Here is a 25,112-nt window from a genome sequence, read left to right as displayed (position 1 = left end):
AAAGTAGATAAAATATGAAGTAAAAGTTTTCTATTTTTAGAAATGGAACTTTTTTTTATATGAACATTCTAAAATGATAAAACTGGACTATTTTTTTTGAATGAACTACGGAAATGGTCCCTGAACTATGCATTTTGCACACAAATAGTACATAAACTTTAAAAATATCGTGGTTAGTCCTTGAACTAAGGTGTAATCACATTTATGGTACTTTTTCACTATTCATCACAATTTTACACCCAAAATGCCCCCAATGCATGAAGGATATTTTCTTTATCTCTCTCTAGTACTGAATATGCCTTTTTCTTATAGTTTGAGTCCCTAAAATAATACCCCACTTCACTTTTTTAATCACTTTATGTCAGATCTTCTTTCTTTCTCTTTCTCTAAAATTTTTAGAAAATAAAAAAGTATGAAATTCTTAAATATATTAATTATAAAAATTAAAATTATAACTTTAATTATTAAAATAATTTGTAGTAAAATTTAATTTTGATTGGGATTTAATTATTTTTATAATATTAAAAATTAAATTTTTTTAATCAACACTAAATTTTTAATTTTTAGTTAATTCTAATTTTTTAAATATTTAATATTAAAAAATTAATTGAATCAGAATCAAAATTAAATTTAGCTAAACGTTTTTGATAATTAAATTTATAATTTTAAATTTTATTCCATAATTAAGAATTTTATAGTAGTATTTTTTATTTTAATTTTTTACTTTTTAAAAGTTTTAGAGAAGTAGAGAGAAATAAGATTGAAAAATGTGAAGCAAATAATATCATTTTAGGTACTTAACCTATAAGAAAATATCATATTTAGTAATAGAGAGATAAAAAAATATCAAATCTAGTACCTAGATATGAAAGTCTATAAATGCTCTTCGTGCATAGGGGAATATTTGGTGCAAAATTGTGATGAATAGTGAAAAAGTATAAAAAATGTGATTACATCTTAGTTCAGGGACTATCTACGATATTTTTAAAGTTTAGGTACCATTTGCGTGTAAAACGGATAGTTCATGGACTATTTGCTTATTTCAATTTTTTTTGGGGAGAGAGTAAGTTTTCAACCAACATGTTACTCCATGTTATATGGGCCGGGTCAGGGCGTAGGAATAACCCGACCCACAGGCCTGCCCGTATCCTTATTTCTCTACATTGATTTCTTGAATGCTAAGACAACTTTCTCTACTCTCTCCCACTGCATTTTCCGAAATCCCTAATTTCGCCTTCCAATCATGGGTCAGGGTACTCCCGGAGGCCTCAATCGGCAGCTCCCCGGCGACCGCAAGAACGACGGCGACAAGAAGGACAAAAAATTCGAGCCGGCGGCACCTCCGGCTCGCGTCGGGCGCAAGCAGCGCAAGCAGAAGGGCCCGGAGGCGGCTGCACGGATCCCTGTGGTGACGCCTCTGACCAAGTGCAAGCTGCGACTCCTCAAGCTCGACAGAATCAAGGACTATCTGCTGATGGAGGAGGAGTTTGTAGCCAATCAGGAACGCCTAAAGCCACAGGAGGAGAAGACGGAGGAGGATCGCTCCAAGGTCGACGACCTGCGCGGCACGCCGATGAGCGTCGGAAATTTGGAGGAGCTGATTGATGAGAACCACGCCATCGTTTCGTCGTCTGTTGGACCTGAGTATTACGTCGGGATATTGTCGTTCGTCGATAAGGATCAGCTGGAACCGGGATGCGCCATTCTGATGCACAATAAGGTATAGTATATGCATATGATTGCTTTTGTAATTAGAGTTTTGCAGTTTGTTAGGGTTTTGTACAGTTTGTATGCGTTTGTTTGCGTGTTTTCCCTATATAATTGGAGAAGATAATGCGTCTAATAATTGCGATTGATTCCTATAATTGCATCTGAGAGTGGAGTTGTAGTTTGCTATGGATAGTAAATTGGAATGCTACTTTTTTCATTGCTAATTATCTATGTACAATGTCAGCTTGAACGATCTCTTTAGATGTTTCTTTGATGCAAGTTGTGTTAAAGAGCACACCAATTTGAGAAACGTTAGATTGTGAATATAAAGTAAATAGGCTTTCTAGATTCGGTCAGGGGATGATGTTTTGTTTTTGTTGTTAGATACTCTCTCCATTCCATGTTAATAGAGGCGTTTCATTTTCTGCACTCGTTTTTGGAAAAATAAGTCATCTCTACCTTATCCTCTAACTATTTATTACTCCTTCTGTCCCTTGCTAAGGGGTGCAGATTCCTTTTTGGGATGTCCCAAGCTAAGTGCATGATTTCCTTTTTTGGCATTCTCTGTCTTACTTTTTACTCTCTACTTTATTCACTCTCTTACTTTATTCTCCTTTGTTGGAGTTGGGGCTGCAGGTTCTTAAATTAGAAAATCTCCTTTGTTGCAGGTTCTTTCTGTCGTTGGACTGCTTCAAGATGATGTTGATCCCATGGTATCTGTGATGAAGGTTGAGAAGGCTCCTTTGGAGTCTTATGCTGATATTGGTGGACTGGATGCCCAGATCCAGGAGATCAAAGAGGCAGTTGAGCTTCCATTAACTCACCCTGAGTTATATGAAGATATTGGTATTAAACCTCCCAAGGGTGTTATACTCTACGGAGAGCCTGGAACTGGAAAAACATTACTCGCAAAGGTGTGTCCTTTTGTTTTGGTTCATTATATGATTATATCTAAAAGTTCAAGATCATATCTTATTTTTTCTCACAATTGGTAATGTTGTAAATTATAACATACTCTTTTCAACATGTCTTGTTTATTTGTCATGTTATAACTTGTTTGCCAGAATTTTTATGGGAGAAACAAAAGAAGTGAGAAAAATTAGTACTTTGAGGCACTAAGGGCAAGATTAGCTTTAATAGTGATAGTGAATGGACCTTGCATCTGGCTAATGCTCGCTCCAAAGCTGAACATTCTTATTCATTTCTTTCATTTGGTTGCTATAATGGCTCAATCTACTGAGCTGAAAGATACAAAGAACCATTGGTATTGGAAGCTAACTGGAAGTAGTATTTGCATTTCTGATGAGTAATGGACATCTCTGGAGGATTTGTATCTTCATAGTACAAGTTCGTTAACACTTACTTTGGCCTGAATTTATGAACCTCTATTTTTCATTAAACCTTCAGGCTGTGGCAAATTCTACTTCAGCAACTTTCTTGCGTGTTGTTGGAAGTGAACTAATTCAAAAGTATCTAGGAGATGGCCCTAAGTTGGTGAGAGAACTATTTAGAGTTGCTGATGACCTATCTCCCTCAATTGTCTTCATTGATGAAATTGATGCTGTCGGTACAAAAAGGTAGCACTAATTTCTATATTTATTCCCTTAAAATAGGTAAAGCTGGTACTAATTGGAGAACTCTGGTCACAGGTATGATGCCCACTCAGGTGGTGAACGTGAAATTCAGAGGACTATGTTGGAATTACTGAACCAGCTAGATGGTTTTGATTCAAGAGGAGATGTGAAAGTTATTCTTGCGACGAATAAAATTGAAAGTCTTGACCCTGCCTTACTTAGGCCAGGTAGAATAGATAGAAAGATTGAATTTCCTCTACCAGATATCAAGACAAGAAGACGGATTTTCCAGGTAATGACGGGATGCTTTGTTGTTTAAACTAATTTTTTGGGAGTTCATATAATATAACTTTTCTTATAGATTCACACATCAAGGATGACATTAGCTGATGATGTGAACCTGGAAGAGTTTGTTATGACAAAAGATGAGTTTTCTGGAGCTGATATCAAGGCCATATGCACCGAAGCCGGTTTGCTTGCCTTGAGAGAGCGTCGCATGAAGGTAACTCTTCAAAGCCGTCACCATTTTTTTAGGTTTCTGCTGAAAGCATAGGGATCAGGGATGAGGTGAAGGAAACCCATGCGTAAAATTAAATTTCAGCATATAGATAATTTATATAGCGAATGGACTAGTAGATTGCACGATGAGAGCTCTTAATTTAGTAATAGATGTTTTCTCGGGGTCAACTGTAATTGAAAGCTACTGATACATGGGGTCTGGTGTGTTTTGACATGTATTTATTAACGCGTGTATACAATTCATTCTCAGGTGACGCATGCAGATTTCAAGAAAGCGAAGGACAAGGTCATGTTCAAGAAGAAAGAGGGTGTTCCAGAGGGGCTATATATGTGATGTGATGTGATGTGATGAATATGTTGAGTTGGGTGTATCACTTGTTGAGTTTGCCAGTTTATTATGGACTGTTGCTCTTTAAAGTTATTTTTGGAAACTAGATATGTTTACAATCAATTGCAATGAATTTCATCTGTTTTCCACCAACAATAACTGCGTTGTCTTTATTAGTTTACATTCTTGCTATAGCTGTTTTCCATTAGTTGGTTTCTTACTTTTCAAAACTGAATAATAAATCATTAAGTTTGAAATTTGGAATAATAAATTTCTAGCCTTATTCGGTTCCAAGACTAAGAATAACTTAGGGTTTGGTTTAAACGATTGCCTAATTGATGAAATTGTTTAACCCTGGGTTTTGGAGGAGGCACGAAGCCTATAATATCTCAGAATTGTATATGTGGTTTGGGTTCTCGTTCTCACAAAACCCACACCGCATAGAGACAAAGACACGACATGAGGCGGCAACGATAGCAAGGCGAGGATCACAAGAAAAGGGTTATCTCATTGTCTTATTTCTATCTCTACCCAAACTTGCTAATAAAAATGAAAAAAAAAACTCAATTAAAACACAAGCCTAGTTTTATTTCTATCTCTACCCAACTTTGGATGTCTGAGGTGAATTTTCGACTGCTTGTGGTTTATATAGATTTAGATTATACTACTATGTTAAATCCTTTTTCTTTGTATAATTTTTTTATTTAAGTTAGTTGTATATTATTAGGAGTACTTTACAAATTTTCTAAGCCACTTTTCATATGTGTTGTTATTAACAACTTTGATTTCATATGTTGATTGTTGATATATTCGTCTAAAAAAATAGTCTTATCCTTTTATTTTGAGGTGTCCACAAAAAATAGTCTCTTCTAACAATAGAAAATTTCTCTCAAATTATTAACACTATTTTTTTTTCTATTTTTTCTCTTTCTTTCTCATACTTTATTTATTTTTTTATTCATTTCTCTCCTACTTTATCAATTTCTCATTAAAACTAATATCGTCCACCCATGTGGAAGTGAATATTTTAATGGATGGATGGAGTAATTTGATTTCATTCAAATTCTCAAATTGCACGCATGTAACATTTAATACGTTTGAGTTTCCAGATATCTTTGCACTAAAAAGTATACGTACTCAATTGACAAATTAAATTTATAGAGGCTCTTGTACGAGACAATCCCATCATTACATAGATGGATATATAATCAAATATTATTCAAATATTAATTTATTTCTTATAACTATATTTTTATTTGGAATCATATGTGTGTAATTGGATGGATATAAGTATGATTATATCAAGCAATTGAATTATATTAAATTCTAGTGTGAAATAGAAAAAAATAGTTTGGCCTTTGGAGACTCAGTGCCTATTAAACTAGAGGATTATTGTCCAACTAAAATCTATGCATGAGTTATTTGTTGAAATTAATGCTTCAATGATATCCAATTTGCATCAAGAACTTGTAATTAAATTATAGATTATGATTGAGGAAATGCTTATCTTGCTTTATACTTAAGTTTTGTCTAGATAGTGAATAAGTGAGTGAGTATACACCACCTAGTTAATATGCGTATGTTTTACCACAAAATTAAATACCACAAGTATACACCCAAATTAACTCATAATTATGCAAATTAATGTTAATATACACAAAAAATTAGTATGACGCCAATACTTGGTCAACCGCTTCTACCACAAAAAGAGTTTTGTCAACCCATTTCGAAGGAGGTCCACCATGTTGTAACCAAAAATATTACTACTATTTTTAACTTTTCCATTATAAATACATCTCTCTCTCCAAAATTGCTAACAAACTTGTAATTTGTTATTGAATAGAAAAAATTACATAAAAAACACAACAGAAATGGCAAGCATGGCATTCACTAACTCTCTCACAAGGCTCCAATCCACCAAGAAACTGGACATCATCTTTCGCAGGCCTAACACTTCTGTTTTTGCTCCTCAGGTGAAGTGATAATCATTCATACCTCCATTAAAATCCACCAATATAATTAATTGTGTAAATTTGAATTAATGATTGTAGAATTAATTATGGAATCGAATAAATATTTGTTGTTTTACAAGGCGAGGAGATGTTACGGTGCTAAGTCTAAATTTGATGACGCGGCCAATCAAGGTTGCGACGCTGCAAAGAAGGGGGTCGATGCGGCTAAGAAGGGTGCCGATGACCTGAAGAAAGAGGCTTTTGCATCTGCAGATCAGGTATGCATATGCTACATATTTTATATGAGCTTCTTTCTAGTTTGTTTTGTATTATATATTTAGTTTGATTTTAATATATTATAAAATTGTTATTAACATTTTCAATTTTAAAACATACATAAAAATCATAGCTCATTTGTTATTGGCATTTTCAATTTGACTTAGAGTCTAGCACGACCTTTAAATTTATGTTCATTTCACTGTCTCATATGATTAGATAATGAACAGGTTGGTCAAAAGGCGGGAAATGTCGCGGGAAAGATTTCAGGGACGGCCCAAGATGCGGCGAGCAAAGTGAAGGACGTGGCACAGGAGGCTGCCGGAAAAGTGCAGCAGACAGCGGAGAGCGCGTGGGGCACCGTCAAAGACACCACTCAGAAGGTGAAGGACACGGTGGTGGGAAAGGCCGACGCCTCCGCCGAGTCGGCTAAAGCCGCCGTCAGGGAAGGGGCGGCCAAAGTCGACCGCACCATCAACTCTAAGAATTGAATCAATTAACTAAAGTCTACTATGACTATTGTATTATTTTTAATATGATCTATATTAATTACCATGTTCAGTTTAACGATTAATATGTTATAGGGAATAATCTCAGCCGCAATGTGCCTGAGATAGGTCTTTTGTCTTGTTGGGATAAAAATGTTAGTAGGTTGATAGTTCTTGGTGTCCCCATTTGTAATTCGATGGGTATATATTGATATGTTTGTAAATATTGAGTATGTATATGAAAATATTCAGTGTGTTAAAAATACTCCTTCCGTCCCATTAAATATGTAACATTTGTTTTTCGGCATGGAATTTTATGTAGTGTTGTTTTGTGAGTTAATGAAGAGAGAGTAAAGTAAGAGAGAAGAAAAAGTAGAGAGAGTATTGTTTCCATTTTTAGAAATGTTTCATTTTTAATGGGACAAACCAAAAAGGAAAACGCTTCATTTCTAATGGGACAGAGGGTAGAAGATACAAAACATATGTATTTATAAAACGTCTGTCCCTCATTATGTCTCTCAGTTTTCTATTTTGGTACGTTCCATAATAATTATCCCACTTCGTTATTACCAATTTTGGTAGAGGGCCATACATTTCACTAACTCATTTTCACTTACATTTTATTATAAAACTAATACACCCTTTGTCCCTAAAAAATTGACAAACTTATAAATGACACGAATTTTAATGTGCAATTAGTAAAGTAAGAGAGAGATGAGAGAAAGTAAGAGAGAGAGAGAGGGGTAGTGGAATGAGTGTTAGTGGATTGTGGGGTCCATATTATAAATGATGTGTACGATTTTTATTTATTGAAAACTTCCCATATTTATACTTTGTCTAATTTTGGGGGATGACCCAAAATGATAAAATTGGTCTATTTTTTGGTGACAGGGGAGTTTATTAAAATAGGACTCACATTCCACTAACATTTTCAACCTATTTTATATTATATTTCTTAGTATCCGTGCCGGATCAAAGTGTAATGCATATTGGAGGACGGAGGGCGTATGTCTCCAACTACAGCCATAGAAGAGCAAACGAAAAGAGCAATGTTGACCAAAAGTTTAGTTTTAGGGTTAAAAATTTTGACCCGTAAAATTTAAGCTTGATTAACCACACATGATTAACTTGCAATAAGAGTAACCATAATAGAGCCACCGCCGCATCCTATTGTAAGCCACCTATGCGCCGCGGCGGTGATGCCACAGCCGAGTACCTGGCTGCACCGGGTGGGAGGCCGGCAGCCTATTGCATGCCACAAGACTGCCGCGGCAGTGCTTTTCAGATTTTTTTTAATTCTTTAATTTCTATCTATAAAATACCTATTTCCAATTCATTTTTCATTCCATTCCAATCGCAAATCTCAAATTTTCTTCGAAAATGGATTCCGACGATGAGAATCAACGCGCATGGGATGAGGCATATGACACGTTGGTTGAAGAGGTTGGGCATGAAGTACAGTAGTAGGAAGGGTGCTTGGTGGCGGCGACGGCCTCGTCCGATCCAGTATCGACGGACAATCCCCAGCAACCATATCGGGGCTAACCAGTGACTGATGGATGACTACTTTGGCGAAAACCTGCATTTTCCGCTAGAGCTTTTCCGTTGGCGTTTCAGAATGTCTCGACGGTTCTTCCTACATATAGCGTCGTTATTGGCTTCGCGGTACATGTGCTTCACCCTCCGATCTGATGCCAGATGCAGGATCGAACTATCGACGATACACAAGTGCACCGCTGCAATTAGGCAGTTGGTCTATGGTGAACCGATTGACATGTTCGACGAATACCTACACACAGTGGCGAATGCAGGTGGGGTCGCGTGGGGTCGGCCGACCCCATCAACCCCTCCGAAGTGCCGTCAGAACGTTTCTTTCATCTGCCCATTCGACCCCACGACATCCGTGCTTCCGACCCCGCGACATCCTGGTTCAAATGCAAACACCCGATGATGATCATGGAAGCTGTTGCTGACTACCGACTGTGGATCTGACATGCGTATTTCGGGGTTGCAAGGTCTAACAACGACGTCAACATTCTGCAGTCGTCGCCTATCTTCAATGAGCAGTGCCGGGGTGAGGGTCCGGAAATCAGCTTCATAGCCAACGACAGGTAGTACAATATGGGCTACTATTTGGCAGATGGGATATACCCTCGGTGGTTGGCAGATGGGATATACCCTCGGTGGTCTGTATTTTTGAAGACGATCAGTTGGTCAAAAGAAATCTTGGTTTGCGCAACGCCAAGAGGGTGCGAGGAAGATGTTGAGCGAGCATTTGGTGTGCTCCAACGCGATGGGGCATTATATGGTGCCCGTCGTGAGTTTGACACTGAAAGCTGGTCCTTAAAAACTTGGAGTTCACATGCAAATTAAAAACATGTAGAGTTGCACAACTTGATCAAGTTAGACAATAGATGGTTCAAGTCGGCTAACAACTACTGGTCGCTGGGTATGCGAACGGAGAGACTCAGGGCTTTCAAGACCTTAACCCACAATACTTTGATTTAGTAAAGGAAAGTAAGGGTCGAATCCCTCAGGGACAGAAGCGAGTTGAGTTATATATGGGAGGTTGGCTGCGGCCATGCTTTCAGTGGGTTAAGTTTAAACTAAGAAACATGAGTTGATCAACTTACTAAACTGAACTGATCAATCTATGCTAGACAGACTCAAAACGAAGGAAATAGCTGACTTGATCAACTAGACTAAGGACGGAAAGGTGAAGTAACTAGGGACCACTGACACACATATACGCACTACTAAAGAGCTGTAAACAATGAAAAGGTGACATGTACTTCTATTCTAACGAACTACGCCCTTCTTCGCTAAGCAACTAAATAAAAACACCTATAGTAGATCTAAACAGAGCAACAAACATAAAAACAGAAATCAAACAAATCAAGCACAAATCCATGTAAATTTGACGTAAAGAAAATAGATCTAAAGTATCTACCATATTCTCGTGCAAGTTGACGAACTAAAACGTAAATCTACCTACGGGAAATTGAAAACAGAATAGCAAGCAAACATCAGCACATAATCTAACTCAAAGATCAACTAATCTACACTAACATGCATCGCAAACTCCATCTAAACTCAGATCTAAGCTTGAACAACTAAATTATGCAGATCTAACTTTGAATCAGAGTTGAGCTAAAACTAACGCATGCACTGAAAATAGAAAACATCAGATCCAAAACATCGCGCATTAAAAACTCCATTTCATAAACGATCTTCAATAAACACAACTAAAGCAGAATCCAAAACAAAAATTTAAAGATCGATTAACAAACAGGAAGGTAACTAGAGTAACAACTAGGGGAAAAACATCAAAACAACTAAGCTATGGAAAATATGAACTAAAAACAGAGTAGAAATTGTTTTAACCCCTCCGGGTGTGAGGAAAACACAAACTACGAAGACTTCTGGGCAGATCCAGGTCCCTCATTCCTTGACGAGGAGGAAGAGATGAAAGTAGAGGTGGAACGACGACTTCGACTACTGATAACTTGCTTACTCCATGCTACGAAAAAGTGTGAAGTGTGGAATGTATTGGTGAAAAAGGATGATGATGTCGAACTCCCCTTTTGTGTGCACTCTCTCTACTATTTATAGGATGACATCTTTTCTTCTCTCTCCTATGACTCATCATCTCTTGTGGTGACTCCACTTGATCAACTTGTTGTGTAAGCATGCTTCATTACTTGTCCGCAACTGATCAACTTATCTTCGATTATGATAATTTTTCGCTTCTTTCTCGAGTTGATCAAGTTGTTCCTGCACTTTGCCGCTTCAACACTTTATAGCTCATGCACACTCAAATTCACCATTTTTTCGCACATTATCAACCATGTTAGTGTAATAAACCCCTATAAAACCATGTTTGTAACGAGCCCTATCAGACACGCTGACGACGTCACTGATATCATGTATGCATGTATCATACTGCATAACATGATAGTAGATGATGAAGGTATATCTGTGGAGCATTGAACAGTGGACGATGATGCTGAAGCAAGTCACGATGTTGCCACCGCCTCCCTACAGATGGGTGTACCGCACACTGATGAAGACTTGCTCTGAGTTTTCCTTGATATACGCAAGGAAAGAGAACATCTCCAGCTCCAGGCCGATATGGTTGAAGAGATATGGGCACGTAGAGAGCGAGCACATCATGATTACTTTCATTTGTAATTCTCGTTGACAATTTATGAATGAACTATGGTTTTTATTTATAATAATTTTTGTTCAATTAATTTTGTTCTAATCCAATTAAAAGATACCAACAATTGATAAAATAACGTGATTTGTGGTTGTGGCGTGGTTGGACGTAGCTGGACAAGTTTTTTTGTGACTGAGACGTGGCTGTGATGACTGGACAGACAAGTTCTTTTTGTGGCTGAGGAGTGGTTGTTCCACTATTGTACACCTAAGAGCAGCTGGTATGATTGACATCACTAACCACTGTCATAGTGTCCATTTTAAGTTTTAGTCTTATTCTTTGTAGAGTTAATGTCAAATAGAGAAAAAAAATTGATATAGCAAAAGATATATTATTCAAACAAGGATAAAAACAAGCAAGAGTATGTAGTTATTGTTGATTGCGTGATAGCCTATAAGGCAGACAATTCATATTGTTGAGAATGTATCAAAGATCCTTATTTTTTATGATATCATAAGATGATTTTTTAAATTTCTTGAAATAATTACACGTAATTAATATCGCATATATCAAATAAAAAATTCCTAAGCATGCTGTTACGGATTACAAATTACTACTCCATCCGTCTCTGGAAAGTTTGAACTCTTTCTTTTTAGTTTATCCCTGAAAAGTATGAATTTTCTATTTTTGGAAACTTCGTTCTCTCTAATAAAATGAGACCCATTCTCCACTAATTATAATACTTTTAAAAAAGAATTCTTTAAATCTCTCTCTTACTTTTCTAACTAGTGTTACCACCCGTGCTATGTACGGGACAATAAAATTTCAAATAATGATATTCCCTCCGTTTCTTCATAGTTGAGGCAAAAATTTTTGGCACGAAGTTTTAGAAAGGACTGTTTATGTTGGTGTGTCAAATAAATAGATAGGTAAAAACGTAAGAGGGAGGAAAAGGTAGAGAGAATAAAGTATAAAGTGAATAAAGTAGGAGAATAAAGTAAAAAATGGGAATAAAGTATAAAGTGAATAAAGTAGAGAGAATAATGTAAAAAATGGTAATGTAAGAAAGAGAAAAAAGTTAACATATATGGAAATGACTCAACTATGAAGGAACTTCCCGAAATGATATAATGACTAAACTATGAAGAAACGGAGGGAGTATATATTAACAAATATGCATCAAAATGATAGTATTCAATATATCTTTTAGTATATTTTTTGATGACTTAATATGTGATATTTCATGTCTTTTTACTTTGAAAAATCACAAAGTAAAAAGAGAATAATATAAATTCAAAATATACGTTCACAATATTTTAAAAAAATCTGTTTACTAAACTTCTAAGATGAAAATTGTCAAAAATAGGACAAAACAAGTAAAAAGAAAATAGAAGAGGGATCGTCTCTAAAACAGTATCATCAATAATAAAAAAAAGGGCAACTTATAACTTTCAACATCACCATCTAACACAAAAATAGAATTTATAATAAAACGAATTCATAACAAAAATATACTCCCTTTGTTCCACATCTTATAAATTTGTCTCATTTTACTATTTTAGTCGGTCAGGCAAAATTTATCCCACTTAAATATATACCTAAAATATATATTAAATACACCATTCCACTATACACCTTTGTTTAATTGTTTAATTAAAAGTAACAATTTCTTAAATATCAACCCATATCAATTTGAAACAAATTTTATGGGATGAAAAGAGTAATAAATAGTTGAAACTAAATTATAGTCAAAATAAACAATTCCAGATTTAAATAAATAAAATGGGCAGGTAATACTGATTAAATAAAATGGGCAAGTAATACTGATTATTAACCGAAAACACACCACTACAAAATTGATAACTAAACTAAAATGGTTTTTAATAAAAAAACACCACACCACACCATCTCCTTCTCCAACTTCACCACTACACCCACGCCGTCAATCCCTTCTAGTGGCCGATTGAGAAACTTGAAATGGATCGGAGGGGGCGTAATTAAAGAGGGACGCGCTGAAAAACCTCGCTTCAAAACCTCATTTTGTAGAGAGCAAATTGATCAACATCCTCTTCTTCTCCGGGGCGACAGCGATTTCCCGGCAAGGTGAGGGAAAATCAGTCCGGGAGAGGGGGAGACTCGATCGCCACTGCCCACTTCTCCGCACAGCAAATCCCCTCCATCGCCTTCCTTGCCTCGCCGTCAGTCGACTACGGGTAGCCACCACATTGACGCCAGATTTAACCCAGTTCATGCTGCCCGATTTCCTCTCTGCTTTCCCTCCGAATCTTCCAAAGCGCAATCCCTTCCACCATTCTCTGCTGTGTCGCCGTCTTTCGTCGTTAAAACCAAATAACACTCAAATTCCAGCTCGTTGCATCTTCCTCGTTCTCTGCTATTAGCATAGATATCTTTCACATATTCACTCTCTAGTATTTATTGAAGAATTTTAAGATGGAGTACTTGATACTCTAAAGGAACTTACTACGGAGCGGTTCGCTGGGCGGTCTATTGCAGTCGCCCAGTGGGCGAATGGAGAGAGAAACCGCACAGCGCTCGGCGGTCGCGTGGCGCTGGGCGGTCCGCTCGGCGCTATTGCAGTGCCCGGATCGCCCAGCGCACCGCCTAGCGCGAAATTTAATTTTTTTTTTCCGAAACACTATATATACGCGCTCTGCTCGTCATTTTCATTCGCACCACTTGTTTTAACGAGTACTCTCTCTATCTTAATTTCTGTACAAGATCAACAAGGGAAATGGATCTCAACAACGAGCCTAGTTCCGGGAGTAGCGGGTCACAAACTCCGTCGATCCCCGTGGGAAGTGGATGGGTCAGATGTTTTTTTCATTATAAAAAAACTAACGTTGTGCAGTCCTCCGCGCCCATAACTCTTCAATTAAATCCTTTTGGAGTCGAATATGAGCATCCGTTTGGCGCATGTCGGCATGTGCTTGGAGGCGGCCGTCTTCATCGTGGGGTACCCCACTCCGTACGTTAGGGGCGGCAACGCCGTGGCTTGGACCATCTTCATTATCATCGTTGGCCCAATCAGTCAGTTGTCCACCTTCATCTTCGACAATCATGTTGTGCATGATTATACAGGCGTACATTATATCAGCAATGCAGTCGACGTGCCACAAACGCGTTGGCCCCTTAACTGCCGCCCATCGAGCCTGGAGCACACCAAATGCGCGTTCCACGTCCTTGCGCGCCGACTCCTACCGTGCCGCAAAGTAGTGAGATGAAACAAAAATGAAAATGGTGCGAATGAAAATGACGGGCAAGTCGCGTATATATAGTGTTTCGGAAACAAAAAAAAATAAAAAATTCGCGCTAGGTGGTGCGCTAGGCGATCCGGACGCTGCAATAGCGCCTAGCGGATTGCCTAGCGCACTGCCTAGCGCTAGGCAGTTTTTTTTCACGAAAATCGCTGGGCGGCTGCAATAGACCGCCTAGCGCACCGCCTAGCCGAGCGCCGGCGCTAGGCGGTCGCTAGGCGAACCATTAGAGAATCCGAAAACCGCCGAGCGGTTTTTCGAAAATCAATTTCGCCTAGCGCTAGGCGGTCGAAAACCGCTGGGCTATGCGCTGGGCGATCCGCTCGGCTCCATTGCAGCGCCCGGATCGCCCAGCGCATAGCCCAACGGATTTTTTTTAATTTTCGAAACACTATATATACTCGATTTGCACTTCATTTTCATTCGCACCACTTGTATTAACGAGTACTCTCTCTATCTTAATTTCTGTACAAGATCAGCACCGAGAAATGGATCTGAACAACGAGCCTAGTTCAGGGACCAGCAGTTCTCAAACTCCTCCAATCCCCGTTTGAGGCGGATGGAATCAGATGCCCGGGTACTACAACATGTACCCGTGGCAGCAGATGCTACCCCGGGATGCCGACCGGAGGGAGTCCGCCGGGGGGGTTCCCGGCGATGCGGGGTTGGGCACCCAATATGCAGATGATGCCGGGGTGGGCACCCAATATGCAGATGATACCCGGGGTAGGTTCGGCGACAGTAGAAATAGTATTATTAATGCAGATGATCCTTTCCTTTTTTTCCTTTTTTTTATTAATGTACTTTTTTAAAATTTTTGTACTTTTTTAAATTTATTGTACTTTTTTTAAAAAATTAAAATAGTATTATTAATGTTTCTCGTATATGTCTCGTAAATTAAATTCCGTATATTGTGTTATTAGTGATGTGGCTATTGATGTGGCTGGGCTATTTATGATATGGCTAGGCTATGGCTTAGCTATTTCTGACGTGGCAGGAGGATTTTTAGTATTGATGATGTGGCAGGAGGAGTTTGTGGCTGGGCTATGGCTGGGTTATTGCTGGGCTATAACCATTGTGGATGCTCTTATATATTGATAGATTATACATTAAAAGCAGTGCCGAACTAAATGCTAATACTTTTCATGCGGGAGGGAGTACAATATAATGTGTATATTCCAATTGTATTAGTTTTTCTATCTGTTCTCTTTTACACTATTAATTACATGAATTTTAAATCTTTGTCCCTTCATAATTGAAAATTGTTTCCATCTATATTAAACTTACATAAAAATTGAAATGATTAAATATTACTCCATTTCAAGCATTTGGATGTCACTGACATTGAATGAACCCTATAATTATTAACAGTGAATTGGGCCCCCATATCGTAAAAATCCTGGCTTCGCAACTAGATCGAATTCTATCTTCTGCTAGGGATGGAACTATCGCATTATTTTCTTTGCATGTATTTCTCCTATGCATATTGATGCACTTTTTACTAGCACTATAACTAACTGTAATTGTATAGTGTAAAAATAGTATAGCTAAAGATCACTATCGAGATATTGAATATAAGGAATAATATTACAAACTGTCTTATCCTAAAATGAACGTCATTTACTTTTTGGAAACACATGGTTTTTATTATTAACTATGTTTAAACAAATAAGCAACTAATAAAAAAATTAAGCAACTAATAATAAAAGAGCGAATAAACCGATGAGGTAATCAGACAAATAAGGGAATTTCGGGGACATTACAAAATTAGTTAGTCTCACAATCTTGAATAAATGGTTATTGAAAATCAGAGTTTCGTTTTTATCCACGTGTGTCGTATGCACGCGTTGTACTTATCAACAAGATTTAATTTCAATCTTCCCAAGATGCTATGGATTAGTATATGGTAAGTGCAGATGTTGATCCCTTAAGGAACGGTAATGTGAACTTGAAGTATCCTACACACTACAAAAGGTTGGCATGCAACCACGCTTTAGTTTAGGGGATAGGTACTTGCAGAAATTAAACCAGACAACTAGCGGGAATTTAAGTTGAGTTTAATTGAAATTAGATCACAACTAAATTAACATGGGCAAGTGAAAAGGATGACTAGCTCAGGATCCACATAAACATGTTGTGATAAAGTAAAATTAGAGCATCTCCAGTGGGCGGACATCCCACTCGGACATCCACTAGGACATCCCAAAAACACCTCCTGCCACGTCACTAGGACATCCCACCCCACTGCCACATCACTAGGACATCCCCTGCATATCCGCCCTTCCCATCGCCCTTCCCACTAGGACATCCCGCAATTAAAAAAATCACAATAATTTAATTTTAACATAAACAAAAAGTACGGGAAAGCAAAATACGGAAAAATTACGGGAAATACTTGAAAAGGGCAAACATACAAAGTCATAAAACATAAAAAAAAAACAAATTTAGGAAAAAAAGAAAAAATACATAATCATGAAAAAAAAATACATAGTCCAACATCCCCGGCTCACTCCGCACTGTCCTCGTCGCCCGTGCCGTCGCCGCTACCAGTGCCGCCCCCGTCGCCCGTGCCTGGCCCGTCGTCCCCTCCGCTTATCTCGGCGCCATCATCTCCAATGGGTGGCATCCCCAAATCGCGCCGACATCCATCGATGATTTCCTTCAGCATCCTCTTGTACGTCGCATCGGTCGCGCCATGCCACCTATGCATGGTCCGGATATAATTTTGGGTTATTTGTGCGCGGGCGAGGCGGTTGAAATCTTCCGATTCAGCAGGGGCCCCCGATTCGACCTCGAACGACCCGCTTCCACTGCTGCTTCCCCGACCCCTCCGCTGCGCTGCTTTTTGCCCAACCGGGCGACGACGACGGCGAGCGTCTGATTGAGGTAGCGGGGAAACCTCATCGGCTTCTGGGAGCTCGTGCGAACCAGCACTGCTGCTGTATTCACCGGAAGCGTTGATCTTCGTCCGCTTCCAGCCCGATTCGACACCCCCACAGAACTTTGGGGAATCCTTAACCACGAGAAAGGCCTCCCACTGGTCGAATTGTTTGAACTTCAAGGCTCTGTCGGGGTACTGAGAAAAGGAACGGCTCCGGACATCCTCCTCGGACATACCGCTGCTTGCCTGGCGGAGGTTGTTTTGGTAGATACCAGCGAATCGACTAAGCTTAGGCCTCAACCGCTCCCACTGTTTCCGGCACTGTTCCGGAACGCGACGCTTCGCCCCAGCCGGTTTGTGTGTGTGGTAGGCTTCAGCGATACGATGCCACAGTCTGTCAATATGCTGGTTGGCACCGACATAGGGATCCTCGACTATTGCCACCCAAGCCTTTGCAAGCGCAACGTTTTCCCACGGGCTCCAGACCGTCCTCTTTCCCATCTCTTCCTCATCCTCCTCCTCTGCCACCGTTCGAGAGGAAGAGTCCGGGGCTTTCCCCTTGTCCTTGCCACGTCCCATCCCCCTGCCCCTGCCCCTGCCCCTTGCTGCTGCCCCCACATCATCGGGAGTCTCCCTGATTGGAGATAGCCCCAACTCCTCAAAAGAGAAAGTTTCCAAGCCGGTGAACTGAGTCTCCGGAACATAAGTGGAGGGGGTATCCGTAGACAGCGTAGCCATCACCGGGCGATACACATCGTCCGCTACTGGTTCATGACCCCTGCCACCCCCTCCCCCAGGCATCATCCCGGGCATCATCCCCTGCATCATCCCGGGCATCATCCCCGGCATCATCCCCGGCATCATCCCACCCATACCCATCATATTTGGGGTCATGCCCCCCATCCTCATACCCGGCATCATCATATTTGGGGTCATACCCCCCATACCACCCATCCAATTGTACATATAAGGGGACATCATCCCACCCATTCCAGCCATTCCACCCATTCCACCCATCCCACCCATCCCCGACATTCCCGGAACCGTTGACGCACTTCCGCTAACGTTTCCCTCCAGATCTATGGGAAACGCCGGAGTCTGCGACTCGCTCGTGGCCGGGGAGTTCCTATCGTTCTCCATTAAGTAGAAATGAAATTTGTAGTAAAAGAAGAGAGAAACTTGTTAACACAAGTGGTGCAAATGAAAAGAAGTTCAACGAGCCGTATATATAGAATTTAAAAAAAAAAAAAAAAAAATCAAATATCGGACGTCCGACCGGGACGTCCGACCTTCGCCACAGTGGCGCCCGTCCACCCGCCCTTCCCGGGGACGTCCGAGGACACCCGACGTCCTCACGGGACGTCCGTATCCGACCTCCGACCTCCCAACGGCGGACGTCCCGTCGCCCTTCCCGGTGTCCGACCGGACGTCCTACCGGAGGGGCGCCATAGGAGATGCTCTTAGGTCGACATAGTAACAATAGTCCGCCTCGGAGAGGCAAAATCTATGGCATGTTATTACTCCGGCATAGATAATATGGAAGTGGCTTAATAATTTCTTCTATATTTAATCTTTTATATTGGTAATATTATAGGTATTTTTTATAAAATAATAGTACTCGGTAGGTAAGCATTTTAGTTGTAATCAATTGAAAATGAATTACTCAACTAGTTCGGTCTCCCTAATCACCCACCTCCTCAAATTTGATTCACAATTTTCAAATTTTCAATAAATTACCATATACTAAATCGAATTTAAGTCATCAGATTTTTTATTAACTAATTCTTAGATGATAATTAGATTAATACAAAATTGAAAACACTAACCAAGGTTTGTTGATGTGTGTAGAGCCATAGATTCTAGAGCTGCTAAACACCAATACAAATATACAATACACAACGATTTCCCCTAATTTTTCTACCTCGAGTTTCTTCGATATCCACACCTTGCAACGCCTTCCCTCACTCTCTATATCTTCTGATTCTCAACAATACATCTTTATCTATTTTCTCAATTTTAATGGATATTTACTTTTTTAGGTATAACGAATTTGTTCTGCTGAAGATCTGGTTTTGATCGCTTAATTAAATTGAAATTTCTTACCCCTGTTTCTATCTCCGATCATCCAGTTATTGCTGTTTATGAGGTACGATCTGTTGCTCTTTTGTAACTGCTTATATTCGATGGAAATGAACTGTCTAATCTTCCTTGATTGTCGATGAACTTACAGTGAGATGACTGATATAGTGTTTTTATAGGCTTGTTTATCTATCTGTTTTTTGTTGTTGCATTGGCTATTGGCTATTGAGCGTATACATAACTGTTAAATGGTGTGAAAATTTGATGTCTTTTTGAAATTTTGCACATTTTGACTCATTGTGATTATAAATTGGAATTTCTCCCGTGATAGAGAGTTTGTTGGCTGAAGACTTTGCCTTTTCCCCCTTCTAAAGGTTGACTGAAGATTCTGCACAGAAGTGAGCAGGAGCTGATTTGCATGGGTGACGATGCCAGAATTGCGTAACGGAGCACGGAGATCAAAACGGCTTGGTGATCTCCAGCCTGCTAATCAAGAAGAAAATATTCTTGCACCTGCTCAGAATAGAACCAGAAGGAGAGGAAGAGGGAGAGGGAATGCAGCTGGTGTAGCTAAAGGTCCTTCTGCAGCAACACCCGCAAGGCCGACTGCTGGTGGTAGAGGCAGGGGGGTTAGGTTGATAGATTTAAAACCAGAGCCACCTCGTGAGATTCTTCCTCAAGCTGGTGTTGGGGCAGGGGATCCAGCTTGTAATAAAGTAGAGGGTGGGGCAGATAAAGAAATCGCAATGGACGGTGGAAGTGCTGATAAAGTAATGGGAGTTGAAGAAGAACCGAGTTCAACTCCAGTGCCTGAGAGGGTAATTGGTTACCTCTTCTTCTCAATTCCTCTGGGATTATTGGGGGTTCTTTCAATTTCTTGAGATTGCAGTCACCATTCATATCGCATCTCAGTAATCTTTTGAATTTGAATTTTATTCTGGTTAGTGAGTCCAGTGTTACTTGGCACAGGTTCAAGTTGGCAACTCACCAATGTATAAGACGGAAAGAAAATTAGGTAAGGGTGGATTCGGTCAAGTTTATGTTGGTCGAAGAGTAAGTGGTGGCAGTGAAAGAATGGGACCTGATGCTGTCGAGGTATCATGTAGCACAAATAATTGCTAAAAGTTTTTACCTAATTGATTTTGGCACTGTCTAATAAAATCAAAATTTCTCTGTGTAGGTAGCGTTGAAGTTTGAACACCGAAATAGCAAGGGTTGCAATTACGGCCCTCCTTATGAATGGCAGGTCTACAAGTAAGTTATTAGTTCAAAGTTTGAGAATGTTCTCAAAATATTTCCATTTTTTTCTCTTTTTTATTCAGATGTTCATTTTCACAAGTGCTGTGTAATTTTTCTGTTAAGCTCCATAAATGGATGCTATGGGGTACCATGGGTTCACTATAAGGGCCGCCAAGGAGATTTCTACATTCTGGTGGGTTTTCATATTTTCATTAGGTTTCAAAATTTCTATCTTGTTTCTGATGAATATTGTTTCAGGTCATGGACATACTTGGGCCTAGTCTTTGGGATGTTTGGAATTCTTTGGGCCAGTCGTAAGATCATCTCTTTCTCTGTCTCTGACGTGTGGTCCATTTATTCCTCTTTTTAGGCTTCACATTGCCATTGACCATGAGCTCCTGAAACAGGATGTCGCCAAGTATGGCAGCTTGCATAGCAGTTGAGGCTATCTCAATTCTTGAGAAGCTCCACGTGAAGGGGTAAAGCCTACAAAATACTACCGAATATATTTTCTCCTTGGTCGGATCACCACATCCTAGGAAGAAGTTGTTTGTTTTTAATTGCTTCTTTCACTTGTATACGGCTATTAAATCCATTTCCATAATTTCTGGTGGTAATCTAGATTTGTGCATGGAGATGTGAAGCCGGAGAACTTTTTACTTGGCCAGCCTGGAACAGCAGAGGATAAAAAGCTGTATCTTATTGATCTTGGTTTGGGTAAGATAACTGTTGTTCTGATACAGCATTTTTTGTTTCTCTCTAGTATTTGTGATCTTGCTACCATCTTTTCGCATCTTCACTTTCTCAGTACAATATCTTCTGATATTCTGAACACAATCTGTGCTACAGCTTCCAGGTGGAAAGATGCATCATCCGGGCAACATGTTGAGTATGATCAGAGGCCAGATATCTTTAGGTTTGTTAAGTTTATGTAAATTTTTGCTATATACAGGGGCACCACAAGGTATGCAATAAACTTTAGTTATCGATCCACAGGGGCACCATAAGGTATGCAAGTGTGCATGCACACTTGGGTCGTACAGGAAGTAGGAGGGATGATCTAGAGTCGTTGGCATACACCCTGATATTTCTTATAAAAGGAAGGTTGCCATGGCAAGGCTATCAGGTAATTGACATTTACTTAGTTAACTTGATGATTATCCTATCAGATTTGGCTTATCCTTCATGTTTGATGGTGACCTGACAGGGTGATAACAAGAGTTTTCTAGTCTGTAAGAAGAAAATGGCGACCTCTCCGGAACTGATGTGTTGCTTTTGCCCTGCTCCATTTAAACAGTTCCTTGAGGCTGTTACTAATATGAAGTTTGATGAGGAGCCAAATTATTCTAAGCTGATTTCCTTATTTGATAGTCTGATTGAACCATGCACTACACTGAGACCAATAAGGATAGATGGAGCTCTTAAGGTAGCATGAAAATCAGTTTGTTTGAGCAAGTTTAGTGTGTTGACATATAATATGGTGATAGTTCCATCTGTCGACTATGGAACTATCACATTAGGGATGATGGTGCCTTGAAGACTCTCACTTAAGTTTCATTTAGCACAAAAATTTACCTCGAGACAAACTTAGCATTTTCATTATGGATGTGCATCTTTTAGGTTTCTGTGTATCTGTGTATATTTATCGTATTCCTTCACACAGGTTGGGCAAAAGCGTGGTAGGTTGTTGCTTAACTTGGATGAAGACGAACAACCAAAGAAGAAAGTACGGCTGGGTAGTCCCGCTACTCAGTGGATCTCAGTGTATAATGCACGACGCCCAATGAAACAGAGGTAACTGCTGATTTTGAATATTTATTTAGGAATTTGTGCGTGCAATTTTTACTTCTCCAAAAGTTGGTACTTTATCCAGAAATGTACTGCAAATGTGAGGACTAGCAAACGTCCTTTGATATCTGCCAGTTGTTATCTACTTTTCCTCGCACAACTTTAAATGATATTTAAGTCCTAAGTTCCTTCAAGTTTCATACTTTGCTTGGATTAATATGTAAATTATTTGTATATTATCATTGGTGGTTTTTCAGGTTTTCTTGGTAGTTTCTGGTGCTATCTTATGTCAGTTATTGTAATAGCTTCATATGGTTCTCCTTTTACTGTTGCATTTTAAATACATATTTTGATGCCTCTTGCAATGCACTCTACATTTTGGTGTATGATATACATTTTCATATATGCACATCAGTATTTTTGTGATTATGCTGGTGCTCTTTACAGTGTTCAGCATGGATTACCCTCCAATTTTGACTCAATATTTTGATAATTGATTTTCGACAACTCTGATAACTGAATGTGAATGATTGCATTTTATCTTTGTGAATGGTGTATTCGTCATGCAACATTTGAACCGACATGTGTGTTTGACTTGGATTATGTTCAAATTTTTATCGCAAACCTCTATAATTTTTTGTGAGATTTTCCTTGTAGATATCACTACAATGTTGCGGATTCAAGACTCCGTCAGCATGTAGAGAAGGGTAATGAAGATGGCTTGTATATTAGCTGTGTAGCTTCAGCATCAAGTCTGTGGGCCTTGATCATGGATGCTGGAACAGGTTTTACTTCACAGGTCTATGAGCTTTCAGCTGTTTTTCTTCATAAGGTAGAGATAATCTTATTATTTCGTTTTATATTTGCATTGTTTTCTTTTCTTCATTCTAGCTGGTTGTACATGCCCATGCAATAATATTTTCTTGGTTCTGTGCAGGATTGGATCATGGAACAATGGGAAAAAAACTATTACATCAGTTCTATAGCTGGTGCAACTAATGGAAGCTCACTGGTGGTCATGTCTAAAGGTAAACTCTTATCTTACTGTTGTCTCGTTTATATCTCTTCTTTTCACTGTCCAACCCTCTGTGTTTTCTTCATTGTTATAAGTTTCCTTGCAAACAAGTTCTACTTAGGCAGAGATTCTATCTTCTTCATTTTATTAAGACTGATGTTTTTGCTTTTAACTCGTCTTTCCTTCAGGAACACCTTATACCCAACAATCATATAAAGTTAGTGAATCCTTTCCTTTCAAGTGGATCAATAAGAAGTGGAAAGAAGGATTCCATGTCACGTCTATGACAACTGCTGGCAGCCGCTGGGGTGTCGTGATGTCCAGAAATTCTGGGTACTCTGAACAGGTTAAAACATCTCGCCATATTTCACTAAGCTAACCTGTAAAATTTTGCTAAAAAAAGTACCAAGTCTCTATTTTTAATGAGGGTCTATAATATTTGAACACTTTTATCGTCCATTTACATTTACAGGTTAACTGCATTTTATTCTTCACATTCAACTCTTAGCATAAAATGTCAACACAACAAAATGCATTGTCATTTTTACACATACTAAATTGTTATTTTCAGATATCGTTCCTTGGTATTTTTTGATAATGGGAATTGAAATAAAATGATGGTAGTGGTGGGACTTTTGAAGTATTGAGATATGTAAATTTACTTTGGAGGAATTATTTGTCTATAATCAATGCCAATCACTTCCGCAAAATAAGCTAATATGAGTTGGCTGGAAATATTGTGTGTTTGGATGTTTTGGGACATAAATGTAATACTAATCGGGTGGATTGGTTTGTCAGGTGGTTGAGCTTGATTTTCTTTATCCAAGTGAAGGAATCCACCGACGTTGGGAAAGTGGGTACAGAATAACATCCATGGCCGCTACTGCCGATCAAGCAGCTTTCATACTTAGCATACCAAGACGCAAAATAATGGATGAGACTCAGGAGACACTCCGTACATCTGCATTCCCAAGCACCCATGTAAAGGTACTAAACTTTATCTAAGAATTGGAGGGTTACATGAGAGTTACTCTCAAGTTCTCCTCAACATTACTACTTCCTTTTTCATTTATTCTTTGGAATTGGTTTACAGGAGAAGTGGTCCAAGAATCTCTACATTGCATCGATATGTTATGGTCGTACAGTTTGCTGAAGTAGTTGTACAATATGTACTTATTGAGATGAGGGGGGCAGGCTAAAATTTTGATTAAATTGGGTAACCATGTTTCTAGGCAGTAAAAATATGACATGTTGTGCTTCCGGGTAATGGAAAGACGACATTGAAGCAGAAGGTGCCGTGGACATGATAGAAAGTAGAAGCTGTGCAATGGGGTAAGGATTGAGAGCAAGGAGGTTTTGTGCTTATGTAAAAGCTATTGCTAAGATTTGAAATGTGATTCGATCATCCTATTATGATTTACTATTTGAATATTAGCCCCCCTACCATAATAAGATTAAATCATATCAAATACATGTAGTAGATGGTCGATTGAAAGATGAGAAATGAGTTCCAAGAGAAGAGTGAGTTGTGCATGAACTGCTTGATCCACAATGTTGGAAACAATATCATCCGCAACACAACCAGCAAATCCTTGAGGGTGTTGCACAACCGGAACTTGTGCTTATTGTTGAGCACATGGCCATCGGATTGCTCATCCCAGAATCTTGCTGCTCCACTCCACTCCCGCAACCCGGAAATTGCAATCGTCCATCTCTGAAGCATGTGGTTAGCACCCCCTTCATCAGCGTGTCCTTGAGCTTTAGATCTCCAAACACTTTGTGCAGCAATTTGGAAGAGCTTTAACCCAAGAGTAAAGGCCGTTGGTTCA

At 39.2% G+C, this 25,112-nt stretch overlaps 3 protein-coding genes across 4 annotated transcripts; all 3 read left to right on the top strand.

The window, feature by feature from the left end:
* The first annotated feature begins 1,183 nt into the window (after positions 1 to 1,183).
* On the top strand, positions 1,184 to 4,287 carry LOC121740972 (26S proteasome regulatory subunit 4 homolog A). The gene is made up of 6 exons (XM_042133645.1): positions 1,184 to 1,720; positions 2,379 to 2,624; positions 3,118 to 3,287; positions 3,360 to 3,576; positions 3,646 to 3,786; positions 4,054 to 4,287. Exons 1-6 carry the CDS (start codon positions 1,244 to 1,246, stop codon positions 4,135 to 4,137), a joined length of 1,335 nt encoding a protein of 444 aa, XP_041989579.1. The 5' UTR covers positions 1,184 to 1,243; the 3' UTR covers positions 4,138 to 4,287.
* A 1,692-nt stretch (positions 4,288 to 5,979) lies between these two features.
* On the top strand, positions 5,980 to 7,110 carry LOC121740973 (uncharacterized protein At4g13230-like). Its single transcript, XM_042133646.1, has 3 exons — positions 5,980 to 6,104; positions 6,224 to 6,361; positions 6,590 to 7,110. Exons 1-3 carry the CDS (start codon positions 6,003 to 6,005, stop codon positions 6,848 to 6,850), a joined length of 501 nt encoding a protein of 166 aa, XP_041989580.1. The 5' UTR covers positions 5,980 to 6,002; the 3' UTR covers positions 6,851 to 7,110.
* An 11,790-nt stretch (positions 7,111 to 18,900) lies between these two features.
* Positions 18,901 to 24,706, top strand: LOC121740971 (casein kinase 1-like protein HD16). Of its 2 annotated transcripts, none has more exons than XM_042133644.1 (17): positions 18,901 to 19,308; positions 19,573 to 20,059; positions 20,211 to 20,336; positions 20,422 to 20,495; positions 20,604 to 20,673; positions 20,739 to 20,794; positions 20,888 to 20,959; positions 21,103 to 21,197; positions 21,330 to 21,396; positions 21,477 to 21,606; positions 21,688 to 21,906; positions 22,144 to 22,274; positions 22,926 to 23,100; positions 23,206 to 23,296; positions 23,472 to 23,629; positions 24,082 to 24,270; positions 24,377 to 24,706. In XM_042133644.1, the coding sequence occupies exons 2-17, from the start codon at positions 19,670 to 19,672 to the stop codon at positions 24,434 to 24,436; spliced, it is 2,103 nt and encodes a 700-aa protein (XP_041989578.1). In that variant the 5' UTR covers positions 18,901 to 19,308; positions 19,573 to 19,669; the 3' UTR covers positions 24,437 to 24,706. The 2 variants fall into 2 exon arrangements, with proteins under 2 accessions (XP_041989578.1, XP_041989577.1); XM_042133643.1 differs by having other exon boundaries at positions 18,902 to 19,308; positions 19,616 to 20,059.
* The last annotated feature ends 406 nt before the right edge of the window (positions 24,707 to 25,112 follow it).

Source organism: Salvia splendens, chromosome 7, assembly GCF_004379255.2.
Source record: "Salvia splendens isolate huo1 chromosome 7, SspV2, whole genome shotgun sequence".
Lineage (NCBI taxonomy): Eukaryota > Viridiplantae > Streptophyta > Magnoliopsida > Lamiales > Lamiaceae > Salvia > Salvia splendens.
The sequence above is the reverse complement of the archived record's forward strand: the minus strand, read 5'-3'. Positions and strand labels throughout refer to the sequence as shown.